Genomic DNA, 23,162 nt, shown 5'->3' with positions numbered 1-23,162 from the left:
TATTATGGTCAGGGCATTTTAAATTCCTAAAGAAGACCTATTGTTTCGTAGCTTCCCTAAGTGTTTTAGAATGACAGTGCTTCTGGATGCTTTTTCCATGTGGATAGCTGGGCATTCAAGGTTTCCATGCACAATCAGAGAGCCAACCTTCAGGGGAACCACACTGAGAATATTGTGATATTGTATAGGAGCTTTATACACAGCTGAACTTATTTAGACCAGGTCGCCGGCTTGGAAAAAGACCCACCTGTCTAGAGAGGGGATGTGACCATGGGGCAAAGGAAACTGCTACGACTGAAACATACAACTGATGACTGGTTTGTGGCAAGGGATATTATATAACAGTGAACCCTTTCATTTTTGTTTACACAACATGAACTTAACCTATACAATGGCTATATGAGTCCAATAGATGTGACCGAATAGGCCTGTACATGAATCTGGTTATAAATGTGTTATTACACACCCTTACTAATGAAGTTAGATCTTGTCCATTTGCTTCCAGAAAACGCATATGATCAAACAACAAGAAGCAAGCGCAACTAGCGGCATGACAAGGAAACCAAAAAGATAGCGAATAGTTCTGCAAAGCAAATGATAGGCCTATCCTTGACCTTTAGTAGTCAACACAAAGCCTCATGAACAATGGCTTTCTAAATTCACAGGCATCAACATGAAACGTGATGTTGACAACCCGAGTTACGTAAGCATGTGGCATTGCAGACAGTTGGTGACACCAGCGACACGGATGTCTGATAAGCTTATGAGAGCGGCTGTAACAAGTGGTCCCGTGGACAGACCTCCCTGTTGTTTATCCCGTGCTCTCCCACACCTCCTCATCTACTCAGCTACTAAAGCCACACTGCAATTCCTGCTCTAATTATAACCTAATCAGAGCTGCCGTTATGAAAGCAGCGGTTAGATCACTGGGGGAGATACGGGGACCACTTTCCCAGACTAACTCCACTTCCTGTCTCGTCCAGGACCATGTAGCAGACAAAAGGGACAGGTCCCCATTGGTCCCCTCCTCTCCACCTCTCCAACAGGCCAACAGCACAACTCACCAGCCAGGCCAGACATCTCTGTTTCGTTAACACACACTATCGAGGGTCTCATCTCTCTTGACACAGATAAACTTAAAAAGCTTGTACATCATGTCCTTCTGGATTGGCTGGATATGTATGATGCCAATGTGTTGTTTTTTTGCCATATCAACAAATAACACTATTTAATCTTAGGCTTAGAATAAGTTTGAACTGTTGAACTGAACACAATAGTGTGTAATTAAAGACTTCACTTGGTCCAAAGTCCCCTCTCTGCAGACATCTTGTCTCTTCAGAAGGGAGAGAGCGGGCATCAGGCTACTGCAGAGAGGCCAGGCCTGCCGTCAAGATGTGTCAGATATGAGGGGCTCCGCTGCGGCTCCGTTCTGGCCCAAGGCCACTCACTGAAGGCAGTGGTTAGAGGACAGGCCCAATATTGTTGGAAGGGCCCCAAATACACACGGTCTTGTATAACTTTCCTTGAGGACAGAAGCTGTTCTGAGAGTGACAGTGTAATGGAGACTGGCGACATGGGTAGGTGAATCCAATAAAACATATTAGCAGCATAGGAAATACCTGTATGAGTAAGTACGATTACTTTGGAAAGGCTGCTTTTTTTTCTCAATTATTTCCTCATCTATGAGGTAAAATGTATCAACATGTGATTTCGCCCTTCAACGTCCTTGATTGGCCAGATTTCATCTCAATCAAAGCTTCCAATCTCAGTGTTGGCTTTGAACAATGAGCTCTAATACCTTGCCAATCATCAGGATCATATTAAAGGATGAAGCAAAGCAGCTCACTATCATATCAGCATTGCTCAGTAGCTGCAACAGTTAACACAATGGCTATGCGTGCCCTACAAGACTTCTGCAAAGATTGTGTTTTTTCCATGACACTTCCCTTATTTCAACATATTTAGGGCAGTAAATTGTTAACTGACACAGGGCTGGCTGTGAGCAGAGCTAAATGGGGGGAAGGGGGTAGATCTAAAGGGGGGGGGGGGGATTTTCTTCTGCAGGAAGTTTTGGGATTTTCTTCTGCAGGAAGAAAATATGTCACAGTCAGCTCATTTAGAGTTCAGTTCTCCTGAGAGCACAGAGGAATAAATCATGAATCTCTTGAAAATGCTTGAGTTTATAAAGAGAGTTAATAAATCATATTTATTCGACAAAGGTTTGGCCTGAGTTGTCTCAGAATGAATCTGATTTATTAACTGATCAGGTTAGTCTCTAACCAGAACCCTGAGCTTGACTATCTTTAGAAACTCAAGCATTTTCTAGAGATTCAGGAATGAGTTACATCCCTCAACTAGCTACAGATTGTAACACCAGATAATGTGTAATAATTGTTCAATTGTCTATTATTACAATCTGTAGCTAATCCTAGACCAGAGTTTGTCATAGCCTACTGCCACAAAAATATAACACAAATGCAAAAAATCGGAGATGATCTCTGCAAATACCTTTCAATTAAAGACCCCCCAAAATATAGCACTTTATGTTTCATCATACACAACATAACAACACTGAAAACGAATTCATACAATAGCAACGTCTAAATGTGTCACATTTCCCTAGACATTACTGTTTGTAGGTTAATGCCATTTGTCAATGTCATCAGTGTCAGTCTATTAGTGACAAAATCATAATGAATATCCAATATCAAACTGAGAAACACACAACAGATTCACCTACTTACATGATTCATGATTAGTCGCTTATTAAAAACATGCACCAAAAATACAAATAAAAGTGAAATCCTTGAGCTTGTTAAAATCAAGATAAGGTCGTCTCGTCAGGTGAGAGACTGCTGCGCTCAGTGCGCTGCGGAAAGTTCCATAAAGCGTCCACCCTTTATTTTCTGTGGGCTGGATTCTGGACTCCTCGCCTATCGCTGTCACTCGCAGCAGCCGCGTTGGCATCGCGCAAAGGCATTGACAACTGTGCGACTGAAGTCTCCAGAGTTGCTGTTAGAATCAAGTTCCTAAGTTTTATCTTACAGACTTGTAATGCCACTTTCCATTACAATAGTATACATCCGCGCAATGGAAGAAAAAATATAGATGGGATTCCCCTTGAATTTCCAATTAGGTGCTACAGTAGGCTACCAGTACCTGTCACATTATGACTCAGGATCAGCCAATATCATGAGCTTCTGGCAATCATCCCAACTGATGATTTATTAGGAATGTAGACAGTTTATTCACGAAAGAGATGCAGTATGAAATGTTCTGTGTTATGCATTACATTATTGTGTTATGCAAGCCTACCTATCATGATGAGCATTGATGGCAATATTCAATGACGGATATTGTAGGGTAGGTGTTGCCATAGAGTTAGAATTTAATCCTAACAGGCTCCCTACACATATTTTTCCAAAAGAAAATGTCCATTAACCTCCACAGGATTGGTGGGTCCCCCGCTGGACAGTTGAGCTAACGTAGGCTAATGTGATTAGCATGAGATTGTAAGTAACAAGAAAATTTACCAGATATTGTCAGAAAGCTTAAATTCTTGTTAATCTAACTGCGCTGTCCAATTTACAGTAGCTATTACAGTGAAAGAATAACATGCAATTGTTTGAGGAGAGTGCACAGTTATGAACTTGAAAATGTATGAATAAACCAATTAGGCACATATGGGCAGTCTTGATACAAAATTTGGAACAGAAATGCAATGGTTCATTGGATCAGCCTAAAACGTTGTACATTCACTGCTGCCATCTAGTGGCCAAAATCTAAACTGCGCCTGGGCTGGAATAATACATTATGGCCTTTCTCTTGCATTTCAAAGATGATGGTACAAAAAAACTACAAAATAACGCATGTTTTTTTCTTTGTATTATCTCTTACTAGATCTAATGTGTTATATTCTCCTACATTAATTTAACATTTCCACAAACTTCAAAGTGTTTCCTTTCAAATGGTATCAAGAAAATGCATATCCTTGCTTCAGGTCCTGAGCTACAGGCAGTTAGATTTGGGTATGTCATTTTAGGCGAAAATGGAAAAATAACGGGCGGATCCTTTAAGATTGAACGTAAAAGTTCATCTTGTGCCTTGTGAACGAATGGAGCACACCCCTCAACAGGTCAATGCCCTGTCTCTGTCCTTCTCTCTAGCCTCACTGGCCTGTAAGTTGTCCAGAACAAACGGCCTCAGCACGCGCTGAAAGGAAGTCACTCAAATACAAATCAGTTCACTCTCAAAAAGACAATAGGAGTTTTGTACGAGTGCGTCTCGGCGGGATACGTTTCATTTGTGGCAGCCAATAAGGACGCCATTGTTTGGAGCCGTGTTGGACGAAGCACCCCAGACAACATAAACCCCCGTTTTCCTCGCAATTCTGGCACTCAATATAAACATTGAGAAATCAGTTTGAGCCTGGGAGGCTGAGAGTACTGTAAACAATTGGGTAAAGCTTAGCCGCTGATGTATTGATGCATAAACAAAAGGATGGTCCGGAGAGTACCCTTTCAGCCTGGCTGACCTGGAAAACCATCTTAACATTCTAAAAAGTTATGTCATGGGGGCAAGTCAGAGAGTCTAATACGCATTCATTACAAATATTTACTCTGCATAGCTGGTGGACACTTTAGAACAATCTAAAAGAAAAAGAAACGCACACCTATTAAGGCGAGGTGCTGGCTAGCGGAGTAGAAAACTTGAAAATAAGGGAGAGCTCAGATGCACCTGAGCTCCTAGAGTGTGCAGCTCTCCCTTATTTTCAAGGACACTTTAGAACAGCAATAGTTTCTTATAAGTGTTTTTTTGCACAACACTCACCAAACAAGCATCAACCTTTTAGGGATTTTGACTTTGAAAATGGATGGTGATACTGATTAACCTGGGCTGCCGCCGGACACAGACTCTGAACCGAAATAATGAGTGGCACCACCTTGGCTAAAGCCTTCAGTTCTGGACAGTTGTGTACTCAGTTACCCCACCTCGCATAGTGCCAAGTCATGGTGGAATGCCATTATGCACAATAACTTATTAGTCAGGACCAATGAGTTGCATGAAGATACACTACAGCAGGGGTGTCAAACTCATTCCATGGAGGGCCTGGTGTATGCGGGTTGAGAGTACTGCATGGATGAGAGTTGGAATGAAAGATATCATCTTTGCCACTTTTCAGCATTCCATTGAGTCAGTCCCCGCACGTCCTGTCTCAAACAGCCCGAATTAATCAATTACAGAGCAGCGATTGGATCTGTCTGAGTGGAAGCACTGTGAGCACACCACTAGTCAGGTCTGTTCCTGTTGATTGCCATGGGGGTGGTGAGAGGGACAGGAAACATGGCTCCTGGCAGCACATCTAAGGCCTGCCGTGAATACAGAGTGGCTATTTCACTGTGTGCCTTGGCTTCTATATGGAGGAGCCTGCAATTGGAGTGTATTTCAGGCTTTAGGGAACAGGAAATAGCAACACATAAGATTGCCTTCTTCATTGTTAAGTGCAACATTCTCTCTCTGTCTCTCCATCCTTTTCCCAAAGCTGTCACCACAGTCCACCTTGGCAGCGTTTCAACGGTTTCGCAACGGCCCCCAGCAGACCTGTTGGTTCATGTTGGATCCTAAAGGGCCAGATGTACTATTATTTTGGTTTCAGATAGTGAGTTATCTTCAGGACATCTTCCTGACTGCGGAAGATAGGTAACAGAATGAGGGTAGTTCTAGTTGCTCAATACTTTTTGTTGTAGAAGTTCTACCACTGAAGTTGAGGAATTCCTAAACGAACAAGATTATATAACTTTCACATTCTCAAAGTCTGCATAAATGGGCAGGTAACATTTTGCTGCTGATAAGCTATAAGATACTAAAAACCAATCCAATCAGGACATTTTTGTTGTTTGTCGCCATGGTTATGTAACATTCCCCAATGCAGCACCTGTGTGTGGGGTCAACGGGGGGCGCTCCAATCATAGCCTGCCTGCATCCTGTACTGATCGCCCCACACGGGCCACAGGAAGCCCCCTCGGAGCACCTCTACCACCCCTCACTGAGTGAAGGGCCCCTATTGAATGCCCTCGGTTCATCAGTCTCAGTGCATCAATCTGTCCCCTGTCCCACTCAAACACACACAGCCAACAGCACAGGAGGAATTAAGGTTATCCTTTATTTGCGCTGACTGCAGTAAGTAGCATCCTGGTGCTTTCACGATTCACCCATCTAGGGAGCGGATAGACGTCAAACTCGTTCCTTGACCTGAAGAGGTTTAGATTGTTCTAATTCAATGCTAATTCAGGTGGACGGAGGAGGAAGGTAGCCAGCCAATCACTCAGCAGGCGAGTCATTTGTAATGTAGACTGTAGAAATAAGAGGATAAAAAAGGATCTCACGGAACAATTTTTGTCACCAAAGGGTGTGCTGTAATGGCTTGGTGACAAACATAATTATGTACAGTATACTCACACACATCCCATGTTTCTCTCTCTGCCTCAGGTTTTCCTTCCTGAGTTAAACTCTTTTATAATCATGACATTGGTTCCGCTGACCTTGGCAACAGGGCCATGATGTCCTTAGTTTGGCAGGCCTTATTGTTGACAATTAAGTTGCTCTTTGTTTGTTACGTTTGTATTGCTTGCTTCTGTTTACTGGTCATAGAACACTGTGCAAATAGAAAGTCTCAAAACACCATGATTGTGTAATGAAACTATGAAAAGTAATGCCTCTAAGCTGAGATCTGGTGTTTGGAGCGTGCTGGAATGTAAACCCAATGTACAGTACCAGTCAAAAGTTTGGACACACCTACTCATTCAAGGGTTTTTCTTTATTTTTTACTATTTTCTACATTGTAGAATAATAGTGAAGACATCAAAACTATGAAATAACACATATGGAATCATGTAGTAACCAAAAAAGTGTGAAACAAATCTAAATATATTTTATATTTGAGATTCTTCAAAGTAGCCACCCTTTGTATTGATGACAGGCTTTGCACACTCTTGGCATTCTCCTTCAAGTTGGTGGCAGCTCAGTTGCCACTCATTTTGGGCGTTACAAAGCAATTCATTTTAACTGTGTAGCTATCCACTTAACACACTTTATAGCCTGAAAACATTGTATTATCTCTCATAAGGTACTGTGACTGCTATATCTACTGCATTACTGTACTGACTACAGCATTATGTTATATCACACCATGTAGCATCATTTAGGTTAGACAGAAACTCTTTCATTAGAAGTTTTGAAGTATTGGTCAGATCGTTCAATGTTAAAATCCTTAGTGGGAATAGGTCTTGTTCTCTTGAACTGTCCTAACTTTAATTGTCTAGGTGTACCTGTGCCCACAGTATTAAGGAGTGAATAATGGGGGCCTTGGTTGCATGGTTCCTCGTTATGAGACATCTCACAAGAAGGCTTATACTGGCCACTGTACATTGCACTGTAGGCTTATATTAAGCTACTGTTCATGTGTTGCATCTTTAGACGTTGTCATTGTTGCTCTAATATTTCTAGAAAATGTTATTGAGATTTTCCTGTGACTGTGCGTGCGTCACAAACATGCAGGGATAAACAATACAAACAGAGATTCCCTGAAGGACACTCAGATAACCATCAATGACTCATCAGATTGGTACTCCCTCAACACTGGACATGTGGTCAGCGGTCAGTGGAATTCAAATGTGCTTCACCGCATCAAACAAGGATTTTATACCATTGAAACATTGATTAAAACGGCACCGAAGTTAGAGCTTCACCCACGAAATTCTGTGGGGAAAAAATGACAATGTACTCTTCACATTTCATCCATAAAACATGATAAAAACAGCCAACAGATGAACAGCTGTGGAAAGTCCACTATGTGGGCTGTTTCTAGAAGGACTAAAGTTAAGCAAATCTGCTCTGTATGTACAGTGCATTCAGAAGGTCATCAGACCCCTTGACTTTTTCCACATTTTGTTACGTTACAGCCTTATTCTAAAATTGATTCAATTGTTTTTTCCCTCCTCATCAATCTACACACAATACCCCATAATGACAAAGCAAAAACAGGCTTTACATAAGTATTCAGACCCTTTACTCAGTACTTGGTTGAAGCACCTTTGGCAGCGATTACAGCTTGGGTATGACGCTACAAGCTTGGCACACCTGTATTTAGCTGTGTGCTTAGGGTTGTTGTCCTTTTGGAAAGTGAACCCTATTAGATGTTCCAGAACCCCAGTCTGAGGTCCTGAGCGCTCTGGAGCAGGTTTTCATCAAGGAGCTCTCTGTACTTTGCTCCATTCATCTTTTCAGAGTGACCATCGGGTTCTTGGTCACCTCCCTGACCAAGGCGTTTCTCCCCCGATTGCTCAGTTTGGCCGGGTGGCCAGCACTAGGAAGAGTTTTGGTGGTTCCAAACTTCTTCCATTTAAGAATGATGGAGGCCACCGTTCTAGGGGACCTTCAATGCTGCAGACATTTTTTGGTACCCTTCCCCAGATCTGTACCTCGACACAATCTTGTCTCGGTGCTCTACTGACAATCTCTTCGACCTCATGACTTGGTTTTTGCTCTGACATGCACTGTCAACTGGGGGACCTTATATAGACAAGTGTATAAATTAGCAAACATTACTAAAAACCTGTTTTCAATTTGTCTTTATGGGGTATTGTGTGTAGATTGATGAGGATTTTTTATTTTATTTAATCCATTTTAGAATAAGACTGTAACATAACAAAATGTGGAAAAAGGGAAGGGGTCTGAATACTTTCCGAAATGCACTGTATATTCATGTAGTTATCTATGCATGGCTTTTCCTGATCCACAAGGCTTTGGAGCCCTGTCTGTATTATGTGCTGCAAGTGCTGCAATACATGCTAACAAAATACTGATCTTGGCAGAAGTTGTATTTAAATTATGTTATTCTATAGGCCCTAGTAGAGACACAACAGCAGACAGATAAATATTCCATAAAGACTACACATGAAACAACAGTGATATACTGTATGACTCTGAAGAAAGCAAACAGAATGTTATCCACTGAATACTGCCGCTCACTGGTCTCTCATTGGTCTCCGCTCTGACCAATACGGAACCCAAGCCCTGCTCTCTATGAGTGGGTGAGGACACATGCTTCTGAGGGGAGTTCTGACTGGACCCAACCAAACCAGGGGCACCTGGACAACATGAAACTGAGATGAAAAGTCTTAAATGGCTTCACCCGGGCCTAGAGTCCAGCTCTTACCTTGTTATGCTGTTAAGAAGAAGATCCCTGTGGTTCTCACAGCAGTGGCATCCCTGGCCACACGGGCAATGTAGCTGGTCGAAGTGGGTGTGTGAGTGGCTGTGTCCTCGTAGGTCCGACAGCTCAGAAGTAATGCCTGCTTCTCTGTTCCAGAGGCTCGTCTGGACTCCGGGGCTGGCGTTGGCCATTTCCTGGCTATAGCAAAAGATGCTTTTTCCTGAGGAAGCGGGCCATCCCATTTTTGCCCCCCCATCCCTGCCTCCTCCTCCACAGCGAGCTACAGGCCCCTCAGGGAGAGAGGCTGATTATACTAATTGCCTTTGGAGAGGGGGGGGGGGGGGGGGGGCTATTGTGGCTAGACTTTCATTTAGTTTATTAATTTGTTTGTTTGTTTTAGACCCATATGTATATTGAATCCCCCCACCTCATAGAGATGATCTATTTTAAGTAATCTACCATAGGCAACCCCCTATGCCCTATCCACCGGATCTGGGATTTGTTTTGGAGTATTCTCCCGTTACCTAGTTGTTTTGAACTTTGTTTATGAACGTATTCTGCACTGAACACACCTACACACGGATGTGGCCATAGAGTTCATGTGTACGCTCTTTGTTTTAGGCCCATGTTTGTTTATGTGCTTTGAGCATCTGTGAGACTTTAGGATGTATTGATGCTGTGGAACAATGCACTTGGAATTCTAACCCTTTACTGTATACTGTTTGTCCAGCCTACATAATACACTTAGTCTTTTGGAGCATGAATCGTCAACCTTTTGAGTAGTGTAAAAATATATTTTTTTGGATTTCCTCTCATTTTAACATTCTGTCATAAAGAGCACATGTTCAACTTCATAAAAAGTGTTTTTCCATCTCAAGAGGTTAAATGTAGTACTATAGTAAATACCTACTAAGAAACAGGGTTGATGATTTCATCTTAAAACAGAGGTAAACGGGGGAATGGAACGTTGTTGTGCGCAACACAGAGAGGCGATTGAAATTAAGCTTAACAATTTGTATTTTATTATTTCTTTTTACATTTACAGCCTGTCTAACTATGGGTAACAGGGTTGACATCTATGTTCGATCAGCTCATTTTCCCACCACAAAACACCAGAACATAGCCAAAATTAGTAGAACCAGCTCACCTGCTTTTACTCTATGGTTTGACTATTAGATGTTCAATGTTTATTTTGAGAATTTTTTTTTTTTAAGGAATAGTTTCACCACATAAAAACGAGAGTTCAGTTCACGTTACAGGGTTGACTTTTAAATGAGGTAGACATAAATGATTCACTAATCACATTAAATAAATCATCATTTTTCAGAAATGGCTTTGACTTTGTCAAAGCAGCAAAATACAACGATGATGAAAACTTGGGAGAAATTTGCAGATTAAGTGGGTTAAAATCTTCCTAGAAGTCACTGGGGGTGCACGGAGGGACATGTCAAAATGCTGAATTTTTACACTTTAGCAAGTCTTAATTAAAAGAAAATCTGATTTTAAATAGGAATAATGTATCTAGTCTGTATTAAAAGGGCAGATTTATTAATATAACAGGCTTTTAAAATGCAATAGTCGTGCACAATTTCTACTTCAAATATCAAAAGGACGCAAAATGCAATCATTTTGTGGAACGACACTTACAAGGTCTAAATGCATACGCATACCAAACCATCATGTCAACGGGGAAAGTTCACTTCACAAGTCCATCTGATTCCATGATCATGACACACGAAGACATTTCTAAATGTGCACCTTACAGACCAGAAGTCCTTAATGCCGGGTGGAATTTGTCATGTTTACTTCACAAACATAGACAAAGGTGTGTTGAGCCTGGTTGGTCTGTGGTGGAACAGCGGAGCTTCAGCAACAAACAGACATATACATACACAGAGCGTTTTTTCGAGCAACGGAAAATTCCACAGAAAATTGTTAAATTGAGGCTAATGTCCGTAGCATGATGCTGAGCTAAAAGGAGATGCGGCATGATGTACTACGGTACCCATAATGCTCTGTAAGCGTATCTGGTTGTATCTTACTAAAGACGTTCCTGAAGCTGACTCTGTGGTGTCCTTAATATAATGAGAAAGGAAATGTTGACTTGTGTTCTCCTGCCATCTACAGGTTATTCCAATGAACCATGACAGTCTGTCAGATGAGATAGTATTGGATTGGTTTGAGCAAGAGTTCATACTGTAGGATTGCTATGAGAAAGTTACGGGTGCTTGAAAAATCTGACCCGTCTGATATTTCATGCATCCTCGGGCTGACACTTAAGTTCGCATCATATAGGCTACTATCTATCTATCTATCTACCTACCCTCAGTCACACCCTAGCAATCTATTTACAATGATGGTAAATGGGTTGACCCCTATGGGATTAAATAAACACCCTGTTTGTCAAATGTGTGTAGAGTAGACTGTCATGCCCAAAATGTAATGTTGTTGTAAATGACTCCGTACATTTAGCCGGAAGAGGGCGCTGTTTATCCATACGACTCAGCATTCTTTTTTTTGTTTAAACACGGGCCTTCTCTGGTACAGCAGCATGTAAAGACAGCCTCAAATCTATAAAACACTATGCTGGTAATGATTCAAAGTTACTCTAGGAAACATTGAATTCAAAATGTATTTAAACCAATACAACCAACCGAGATCTGCACATTTACAAACCGTGTTGAAACTCATGTAAAAAAACAACAACAATAAAAACATTAGGAAACATTGTGTACCTGAGGTGGCACATAGGAGCACAGTAAAGCAGTTGGGTTTTTATCCTTTAGCTGACTGAAAATCCTCTACAGATATACAAACACTTTGGTAAGAAATGAATTACCTGGTTTTCCTGACAGCTTAAATGATCCTTAATAGCTAGTCTAAACCGGCTTTCTGAGGGGCAGTTGACAACCTACCAAGCAATACTGCTTGCTCTTCATAAACAATATCCTTTGTAGCTTTATCTATATGGTCATTAAAATTATTGGGAATATCACAACAATATTTCTCCCCTTTTTAATATATATATATATATATGTTTTTCCCAGTTGACCTCATGAGCTATTGTCTCTTACGTTACTGGATGCAGTTTGAAAATACGGTAGGCCTGCTTGTAGCCAGGAACCGTTGACTAACCCATTTGGGTATATGGAAGCTCTATAGAGTCTTTATTACCTTCAGACTGACATTGGTATCTACAGTACATTGCTGGACTCCTTGGCTCTGGTTTATGAGCTAAACAGAATCAGAGGTGCATCTCACAACATAAGACACACCGACCAACAGTCGATACCCTAATGAGTTTTCCAAGAAAAGCAATTCATGGAAACACAGGACACAAGTAGCGGTAGCGACTCAACAGAGAGCAGCACGTTTCAAACATTTCAGACACGGAGTTAACGAAAATAAAACAGAATCCATTTGACATCGTAGAGGTACAAATGTTGCAGGGACTGCCTGTGCATTGTGGTTGTGTGTGTGGACAGAAGATAAGGTGTCTGCAAAGTTTGTGATAAGTTGTCCGATTCTGGCTAGCTGTTTGATGTGTATTTGACAGTGTGTAGAGCACAGTGTAAAGACCAGCAAGACCCCATGTTTTTCAGATGAGGTCAGTGGCATCGGGCTGAGGGATGGGGAGTCGGGTTCTGGGGTTGAAGGGTAACATAACAGGGCCTTCAGATCACCTCTCGGTCTGCAGAGTTTTGCCGGTTGGGGAAGATGTGTAGCTGGGGTTGTTCGATGCCATTGTTGTGGAGGTCCTCCTGTTTCTGCAGCCCGTGGAGTTTCAACACCAGCTCCTTGATGAAAACCTGTGTGTGCGGGGAAAAAGGGCAGGCGGTCAACATAAGAAACATGCTCAGAATGGACACAGTGAGAGGCAGTGACACACAGCGTTGGTAATGTTGAATAACTCACAGTGAAACAACAAGGAAACATGTTTCAGAGATATCACTTAATTTTGTGTGTATGATATCAATGTGTGTGGGGGGGGGGAGGGGGGGGGGGGGGGTTGAGACAGGTTGAGTAATGCTGACCACGAAGGATACAGGGACAGTGTGAAAGAAAGACCTCGCATACAAGGGACAAGACTAGCATTGTCAGCTACTATATGTGGAGTCATCATTGGTTACTTCTGTTGTAGTACTTGAGTTTAAGACTTGGACTCAAGTCACAATTGTCATGAATTGTGACTTGGTCCTTTTATAATGACATGGTCATAACCCTGTTCTCTGATTGGTCCCTTAATAATGACTTCGTAATCCTGTAATCTGATTGGTCCCTTCAACATGCTCTCTGATTGGCCCTTTCATAATGATATAGTCATAACTGCTCTCTGATTGGGTCCCTTCACCGTGACATCATTCTGTATAGTCAGTCTCTGGACATAAATGGCATAAAAATACTACCCAAAACAATCTTAAAACACATGGTTAGATATTACCCTTTTATATAGATTACCTCACTTACCTCTGTGTTATTGCACGTGCGAAACATTTCCTGGAAAAAAATCCCCAGACCAAAGAAGATTTTAGTTCATCTGGCCAGCCTGCTGCTGAAACAATATATTTAAAACAGCAACCAAATCTACAGCCATTACTGTTATTCCCACAATCAAAACAGTACAACTTGTTCACACAGCTTTTAATTGATAAAATGATTAAGTCCACAGATGATTTTGCTAGTGAGTAGTACAGTTCACCTGGAGCCTGTGCGTTCTCTCCTCATCACTCTTCAGGTCTAACAGCTCGTCAATGTTCACCTCCTCTGGCATCTCCTCCTCCTGGGGACACAAGGTGACCGAGCGTCAGTCAAACTGTAGGCATCCTCCACTACACTCTACCCAGGGCAGTATGTTACGATACAACTATCACATAACCCATATGAAAAGGGACAGGCTCAGATACAAGCATATAAAATATACGTCACTCGCATAAAAAGGACAAATGAGGTCTTGCCATGTTCTGAGTTGCGTGGGTCTTACAGACAGAGAGGAAGAGCTGTGCGTGTTTTTAGAGTGCAACACACCATGAGATATTCAGAGACCCTGAAGCACTGCAGTGTGCGTGTGTGTGTAAGTGAGCGTCCATGGTGGCTGTTGAGTCAACATATGCATGATGCAGGATGCGTGGGCTGGCAGTTAAGGGCTAGGGATGATTTGGGGGGAGGGGGGACTATTATTTAGATGGCTGCGCTGTTTTGGAATCGGTCAACAAAGTGCCTCCATAATCTTAGGATTTAGTTTCAGTAGGAACACTGCATGTGAGGAAATGCCTTTGAGGAGGAGAAGGGAGAGGAGAGAGGTGATAGGAAGGGGGGGGATTAGAACCAGGCTACTAGTCTAGGTATGCTGTAAGGACGGAAGCCACCACCAAGGACAGATATTCTCCATCACAAATAATGAATACTATGCGTTCTCACGGCTTTCTAAAATTGGTCATACTCAAACAGTGCCATCAGCTCCCTCCAAGTCTCAGACGAAAGCAGAGACTATTTGCATAACAGTCTATGCCCTTAATGATCTGTGAAAATGTCCCAAATGAACTACACTGAACAAAAATATAAAAATACTGTCACAGGTGTATACGTGTTGAATCGACCAAAATGCAGCTGGGATGTGAATACTCATTTTTATATTTTGAATAAAGCATACACGGGAAAACAATAAACAAGAACGACTAGTGACAGTTTCACAGGCTATACATTCACTAGCAGTGCGAAATACAACAACCCACAAAAACCAGGTGACAAACACACTCCTAATATATGACTCCCAATCAGGAACAACGATAACCAGCTGTCCCTGATCGGGAGCCACACAGACCAACATAGAAACAGAAATACTAGACAAACACATACCCAGTACTTCTGCCACGTCCTGACCACAATACTAAACAACTACTCCCTCTGCTGGTCAGGACGTGACAAATACATGCAACAATTTCAAAGATTTTACTTCAGTTCAAATAAGGAAAAAAGAAAAATCAATCAATTAAAATAAATTCATTAGGCCATAATCTATGGATTTCACATGGCTGAGAATACAGATACTGTATGTATCTGTTGGTCACAGATACAGTACCTTTAAAAAAGGTAGAGGCGCGGATCAGAAAGAAGAAAAAATAAAATCACTCAGTATCTGGTGTGACCACCATGTCTCATGCAGCGCAACATCTCCTTCGCATAAAGTTGATCAGGCTGTTGATTGTGCGAAGTTGCTGGATATGGGCATGAACTGGAATACGCTGTCGTACACATTGATCCAGAACATCCCAAACATGCTCAATGGGTAACATGTCTAGTGAGTATGCAGGCCATGGAAGAACTGGGACATTTTCCAGCTTCCAGGAACTGTGTACAGATCCTTGCGACATGGGGCCGTGCATTATCACGCTGAAACAAGAGGTGATGGCGGCGGATGAATGGCACGACAATGGGCCTCAGGATCTCGTTTACATGGCATCTTTGTGCATTGAAATTGCCATAAAAAAAACGCAATTGGGTTCATTGTCCATAGTTTATGCCTGCCCATAGCATAACCCCACCACCATGGGGCACTCTGTTTACAACGTTGACATCAGCAAACCGTTCACCGTGAAGAGCACACTTCTCCAGAGTGCCAGTGGCCATTGAAGGTGAGCATTTTCCCACTGAAGTCAGTTACGACACCAAACTGCAGTCAGGTCAAGACCCTGGTAAGGATGAGCACACAGATGAGCGTCCCGGAGACAGTTTCTGACGGTTTGTGCAGAAATGTTTTGGTTGTGTAAACCCACAGTTTCATCAGCTGTCCAGGTGGCTGGTCTCAGACGATCCCGCAGGTGAAGCCAGATGAAGGTCCTGGGCTGGCTTGGTTACACGTGGTCTGCGGTTGTGAGGCCGGTTGGATGTACTGCCAAGTTCTCTAAAACGACATTGAAGGCAAAGTGGACTTTTGTCACCAGCACAAGGTGCATCTGTGTAATGACTTATTTTATCTTTTATTTCAGTTCATGAAACATGGGACCAACACTCCACATGTTGTGTTTCCACATGTTGTGTTTATATTTTTGTTCGGCATAAGATGTAGTCGCCCCGAACACACCCTGTTTTCAAACTACTTCTCTCATTCTGAACAGGAAAACATTCCACAATGGCTTTTAGCCAAACACTTACCAAGAGTCTCATGGTGAGATTCCACCTTATTTATTTTTCCCTTGGGGCAAGTCTGCTCATTGGCACAAACAGCACATTCAAAGGGAATTATTAATGATGTGCTGCTATCAACATCGTGAGCCAAAAATGAACCCTGATTTTATTGCCCTTTTTGGTAATGCAAAGATTCTTTGAATAACAATATATGGAAATTGATGAAGACTGCAAATATCACTTTAGACTAGATGGGAGGCTGTCTTCAGAACCTAATCCAAACATCAACCACAGTACACAACAGAGACAGCGTGTGTGTGTGCGAGCGCACACACGTGACATGTTGACTAGTGACACTCATGCAACAGGCCATAGGAGAGTTGTCTGACCTGAATGCTCAGCAGTAAGGTTAACCAGCCCCGTTGGGTCTGTCTGTGGGTGCCGTCGGGGCGGGGAGACTTAGTGAGTCGGATACCGGTAGTGTAAAGGTCCGTCCAGGAAGATCCAAGCAGTCCCTTCCTACCCAGGCATCCCTGACCTTTCTTTCAACTCCAAATGCCAATGAAATACTGTCTCATTCTGCCCACACACACAGGCATATATAAAAAATAGTCACGTGAGCAAGTCCACAATCCCTCTCATACCACACAGACAATGTAATACCTGGTGTTGTAATATACATATGCAATGAATCGACATGTGCACACCAGCAGATCTATTCCGTAATCTGGCAGGAGCTGGTAAAAAAAAATCTTCATTCAAACACTAACATCAAAAATGATTATTGTAATGCTCAACTCATGCTGGGCATAATGAGGCTCAGTAAGCAGCTAAAAATCCCATTCCTGGCAGGGTTGAGTAAACACAGCCTCCATCGTGAGACAAACATGATGACTCAGGCCTGTCAGGATGCGTTAAGTCACTTTAGGCTGATGCAATTTATTTATTTATTTTTAAGAAAAATCGGGATTCAACTGCTTTCATTGTCCACGTCTGGATTTCACATTATGCTTAGATCAAATGAGTTTTCTGTGAGGGGATGTGTGATGTCAGATGGGCTAATGTGTCCCATCCTTTTTTCCTATCTTACCTGTGCAGGAGGCTAATAGTAAAGGTGAGCAGACGGGTGCAGATACAGCCCTTTCATGTAAAAAAAAAAAAGTGCCCTTTTGTTTGGTGGCATAATTTATTTCGTCTGCGTTCTCTCGTAACTTTGAATGCAACGAATTGGCCATCAAAGTAGACCATCTCATAAACATATTGCTGCACTCTTCCTGCATACACGAGTGTGAAATTAATTCCACCAGTAGTAGGTTACAAGCAAAGACTAGTTCGCAAGCATAAATAACTGATTCACGTAGCCTACATTCGCGATGATCTGACGATATAGCCCACCCCAGTATTTTCAGCAGTCGTTGATTTCCAGCAACGATCATTTTAACAAACTCCCTTTCATCTGTTGTTTTAGTTTAGCCTGCACTGTGTGACGACTGTGTTTTTAGCGGAACATTAAGGACTGTTAGGGGCAGTGCAATTCTATGAGCATAATTAAAAAGGTGAGAATGTAACACCAGCAACATTATCATATCACGGTGGTACTTTGAAATGAGTACAGCCGGACCGTCCCTCCTCTGTAGCAGAGACAGAGAAAGAAAATGGGAGCGAGTCATTCCACCCAGTTTCACATCAGTCGAGGGCTCGAAAGGCAGCAATTTAGTCCACATCACTTCCAGGCCAGTGGGTTGAGGTTAATGTGTTTTTTGTTTGCTTGGGTACTCTGGATGATAGTCCACTGGTCCCTGTGTCAGTGTCCAGCTGTGCACCTGTGTCCGTGTGTGTGTGTGTGTAATGTTTTCCATAGCCAACACCCTGACACAGTAAGTGGTCTGTCCCACACTGGTGACAAAAGAAATCTGGGTCAAAATACCCCGTCAGGTTGAACTGAAGACTAACGTAAAGTAAATACATTTATAAGAGAAGCGAACACGCTTTAAAAATGCACATGAATTTCCATAACCCATTGAGGTGGAAGGTCATAATTAAAAAAATAATTGAAACCAATCAATATACACATAAAACATTCAGCCTCAATACATTTCACTGATGATGAGCCATTTTACTGGACTGACAAATGATTAGAAATGTCTCATCATTAAAGTCATTGTTGTGGGTCGGGTTGTGTACACCATGTTAACCCTCAACTGTTGACTTTACTCTGGAGCCTGCGGTGTTGACAGACGCTTATCTGGCTTGACTCAAGTTTCCAAACCACCATTTCCTCCAACCCCCTTTCATTCTACCATTGCATATCCTGCGACAGGCTGACTGCTAAATGCAGACCCACGACAATATCTATTTACCCCTAATACAGTACACTGACATGTCACTTCCAGATTCATGATTGGTCTTCTCCGTTTAATATTCATATCCTCGTTTCTGCCTGTGTGACATGCCATTACACGTTTCCTCTCCTCTACCGTTTCTCACACCTTCTCTCTAGGCCATCCCCTGCTGTCAACTCCTAACAAGTCCTTCCTATTCAAAACATGATCAGCATAACTAGTTTCCACCAGGTGCGTTCCCACAGATACTTACTGCTACAGCAGATAGATTCTACACCTGCATTGCTTGCTGTTTGGGGGTTTTAGGCTGGGTTTCTGTACAGCACTTTGAGATATCAGCTGATGTAAGAAGGGCTTTATAAATACATTTGATTTGATTAAAATGATCTAGTACAGGGGTGCGAAACCTGCAGACACTCGTCCCGCCGTGGAACGAGTTTGACGCGCGATCTAGTATTAATTACAACAGTATTAGCATGTGGGCAGAGCACTACCAAAATGTATCAGTAAAAAAATAAATGATGGTTTAGTGCCGTCAGTGAAATCATGGTAGTTGATTGGGTGGTTGACTTTATTTCAAAGTAAAAACCATAATGATTGAGATATATGATCGGCACAGATTTCCAAGAGGTTCTCGCTACACCAGGAAATGGGCCTGTTCATCAGGAGATTGATGACCGTTTCATCTACATAGGCATGCAAATGAAATGCATTTCCATTAGGTTATTCATTTATCACTAAATTGTGGGCAGATGTTCTGGTTCAAGACATACACAATTATGTGACGTTATGTGATTTATATATTTGATGAGTCTTATGAGATCCGTCCGGGAACCAGCTGTTATAGATCAGTTACAATAGATGTTTCACCTCCATTAGATATTTATTGTTCCTACAAAAGTAAACAATTGCACTCTAAAAACCTTAGTTCGCCGATGTTTTTCCTCTCTCAGTTTGCAGTGGTAAATTGCATAACAACTGGCTGTCACATCTGTGTGGCTTAGTGGGCAGTGACGACTCAATAGAATGGTTATAAATGGCTGGGTGTCGGGGTGGGTACTAAAGATGAAAAGACCTCGAGCTTCGCAGACAATCACGCAGATAGCAGAACACTGCGGGGGGGGGGGGGGGGGGTCTTAATCTGGGCCTCCGATTGAGCATTGATAGAGTGTTGATAGAGAGTTGATAGAGCGTCGATACGAGACTAATTGCCCAAGCAATGTTCTACAGTCAATGCTTTGAGCTTCGACAACAGGCTCTGTGATGGGGGGAGGTATTCTCTTTGTGCTATTTGGTGACATATGGGACCTTCACTTCCTCCAACCCTCCCCCATCCTCCCATTCATAAGAATCCCCCCAGGAGACAAAGATGTCATCAATCAATAACTGGGATAGTTAGCGTCCATTCAGGCATGGTCAAGGGGTTTTCCCGTTGCAGGGGCAGCCAGTGTGGGCTTTGGTCTAGGAGGAAATTGGTATGGGGGAAATCTGATTACGCCATCATTACACAAGCCTGTTCCACTATCAGCACAGCAATTAACTCATTAACAAAATATATAAAGCTGTGGCCATGTGTTTGTGAGAAAGCATAAACATAAAAAGCATCCACAAGAAACAGAATGGTACACTAGGTCAAATTGTCATGAACACTAATTGGGATCAAAAGCTATATTTATATATTCTCTATTCTTTCAGTGGTTGTAGAGAGACCCTATAAAAATATGATGGCTCACTGATGCAGTTTTTACTGTCGTTGTGTGTGTCAGGTGGTGGTCTTTGCAGAAGACACATTGTTTTTAATACCATGTTTCATTACTATGTTATAAATTGGATGTCGAGAGTAGATGCTGAAGAAAGAAAAACACCCAGAAGGCTGTGGATTCAAATAGGTCTCAACACATCATACAAACAGAATTTGACACAGGCCGTCCAATTTCTATAGTTAAATACATTCTGAGCAGGAGATGGTCGTGTCTGATGGAGAGATTATTGGTATGGAACCCCAACATCTGTACCATAGCACTGACCCCATCCCTACATCAACCATCCTCCCCATCCTCGCTCAGACTCCACCATGCAGTGCCTTGGCCCAACGCCCACCAACATCCTTTAGCGGCCCCTGCCCTCGCTGGTGATGCCACACACCGCACCTGGTCCCTCAGGATCCTCCTGTTGTGTCAGCCAGAAGCCATAAACCCTCAAGGCTGTCCATGTTAAGCAACAAGCGACAAGCCACTGACCATGTTTCTGGGAGCACTTTCAATGGGACCTCTGATCTTTCCCCATGTCACCCCTGGCAAAGAGACAGACTTTCCCACTCCCAGGGAGTATACTGACCCCTCCATGTCTTCCAATGACTGTCCATCCCCTTACAACGGGAAGGGAACAACATGAAGGGAATCTACCATATTTACTTTTGTATTTTGCCTTGGGTGCCAAGTCTATTTTTGTGCTAGGTCTTTACTCTCTTTGCTAATATGAGGAAGCATGCCAGGCAGGTGTATAACACCTTGGCTGGTGCTCTTCCTACAGCAGAATAAACCTGTTAAACTGTGGTGTGTGAAGTGTGATAGATATTTGTTCAGCTAATAAAATACACAGAAGACACCCTCATTTCCTTAATGACTGTAGAGAAGGATGACATGCTTACAGCATTGATGTCATGGGCTAACAAGGGTGTATAGGGAAAACAAAGCTTGACATGGTTAACCTTATTGTCCTCTGCACGTGCTCCATGGCCTTGCTAATAATAGCTTTGTAGATCATTCTAATCCCACTTCTTCTGGCGACAGAGAAATGTTTGCTTTTATTATTAACTAAAGGACAAGTGTCCAGTCAATAGTGTCTGATAAGAAAACACATGCACAATACTATTCATCTGGATTTGATGAGACCATGAATTTACCAATATGACAGCCAGTGTTGACTAGACAGTCAAAACACTAGAAGGCATCCATCTACACATTATTGATTCATCGAATGTCAAGCAGACAGGGCGCAAGGGGACAAGGCAGCCAACCCCCCCATGTAAAATGGATTAACGTCGCAGCCACATCCCATATGTTAAGGGACACGAGGCAGTACGATCTCTGAAAAACAGACTTAATGACATTCTGTGAATAGTTGTATTTACATATCTCGAGGAGACTGAAAATACGCCATTGCTGCGTAACAGCTCACATCAGTGACTATGACTATTATGTTTCCAAATGCGCCAACCCAATATATTCATTATAGCGATTAAGTCCCACTGAAGAGTGATGTGCCACGCTACAATGAATTTCGTCCACCGAAGCTGCTGCCAAAGTCGCTTTATGTCATTCAGTGGACACTGATGCTAAGATGAATAATTGTTATTGCGTAAAACCCGTTTTGTATTCTTACAATAAATCAAATAAACGTTTCCCATTGGTAAGTGACTGTATGCGTAGCCTATCAATAGAGATCAGTTTCACTTCATATAGATGGGACTCACCCTGCCCACATAGAGCTCGTCCAGACTACAGTCAATCCACTTCTCCACATCCAAGCGTCTTTGGAGCTCCTTTCTGTTGTACTTTACCGTGACCCGTGCTTGCCTCTTCTGCAAGCTAAGCCCCGGATCCCTACCTGGACCCCTACTCGGGGAATGGACCTTGTTGTTACATCTCCTCCCGACACGGTTCGCTGCCATATCGACTTCGGATCACAGACACGTGCAAACGGTGGCTAGCGAGTGGAAGAGGTGCGCTATCATTGGCAATAGTAGGGCACTGCTGGAGAACTCGGCTATGGGTCCTAGTGCCACACCTATACCGGTCCGGGAAACAGTTGTGCGCCGAGGGCAACGTCATAAGTATTTAATTGAACTTAGCTCTGTACAATTGTGTCTATAAGGAAGTTCTACACTTTCTGAATTGTGTGATAATCATTTACAAAGCAAATACCTACAGGACAGTAGCTCTCCAGGAACAGGGTTGGAGAGCCCTGAACTAGAGGGTTGCAGATTCAAATCCAATGTCAGACGGAAAGAATTATGGTCAAGAGTGGGCCAGCAACGGGAGAGTTACTGGCATCAGTGTCCTAAATGCCATCTCCTGCCGTTGTGCCCTTGAGCAAGGCACCTAAAACTGTGCAGGCGCTCCACTGTGGCTGTCCGCCAACCTTTGACTGCGTCTGTCTTTGTCATACTTTGTCTTGCTCTTGACTGCACTCTAGTGGGGTGACATACCATGTACGACTGGACATCAAGTTTATGGCAGAAGGGTAATGGTGACATCTTGTGGTATCTAAATACAATGGATTCTCTATTGGGAGAGTGTAATGTTGACTACCTCAGGTATAGTATCTGTCAGTCTACGACAACAACAAAATAACTCAACTAGTGATTAGATTGAACGAATCCGAAGGCCTAACAATGGCTAAGTAAATATCGGATACGTCCGAATGTCACGCAAAAGTACATAGAAAAGGGACATTTTGAAAAAGTTCAACCTGACGTC

General features: G+C 42.6%; 2 protein-coding genes across 3 annotated transcripts in view; both read right to left on the bottom strand.

Moving 5' to 3' along the window:
* Nucleotides 1-9,368, bottom strand: part of LOC115163085 (tumor necrosis factor alpha-induced protein 2) — a 37,719-nt gene extending 28,351 nt beyond the window's left edge. Inside the window, exon 1 of one of the 2 annotated variants that reach the window (XM_029714681.1) lies at nucleotides 9,218-9,368. The gene's annotated coding sequence lies outside the window, so the exon portion shown is untranslated. Of the gene's footprint in view, nucleotides 1-2,744; nucleotides 2,913-9,217 lie in introns of those variants that run through there. The other variant, XM_029714680.1, reaches the window with a different exon arrangement.
* Nucleotides 9,369-10,216: 848 nt separating this feature from the next.
* On the bottom strand, nucleotides 10,217-22,477 carry LOC115163083 (protein phosphatase 1 regulatory subunit 14A). Its single transcript, XM_029714679.1, has 4 exons — nucleotides 22,157-22,477; nucleotides 13,914-13,994; nucleotides 13,682-13,711; nucleotides 10,217-13,023 (listed from the first exon to the last, which is right to left on the bottom strand). The coding sequence occupies exons 1-4, from the start codon at nucleotides 22,352-22,354 to the stop codon at nucleotides 12,889-12,891; spliced, it is 444 nt and encodes a 147-aa protein (XP_029570539.1). The 5' UTR covers nucleotides 22,355-22,477; the 3' UTR covers nucleotides 10,217-12,888.
* Nucleotides 22,478-23,162: the final 685 nt, after the last annotated feature.

Source organism: Salmo trutta, chromosome 26, assembly GCF_901001165.1.
Source record: "Salmo trutta chromosome 26, fSalTru1.1, whole genome shotgun sequence".
NCBI classification, from domain to species: Eukaryota; Metazoa; Chordata; class Actinopteri; order Salmoniformes; family Salmonidae; genus Salmo; species Salmo trutta.
Note: the sequence above shows the minus strand (reverse complement) of the source record. Positions and strands in the feature narration are given on the sequence as shown.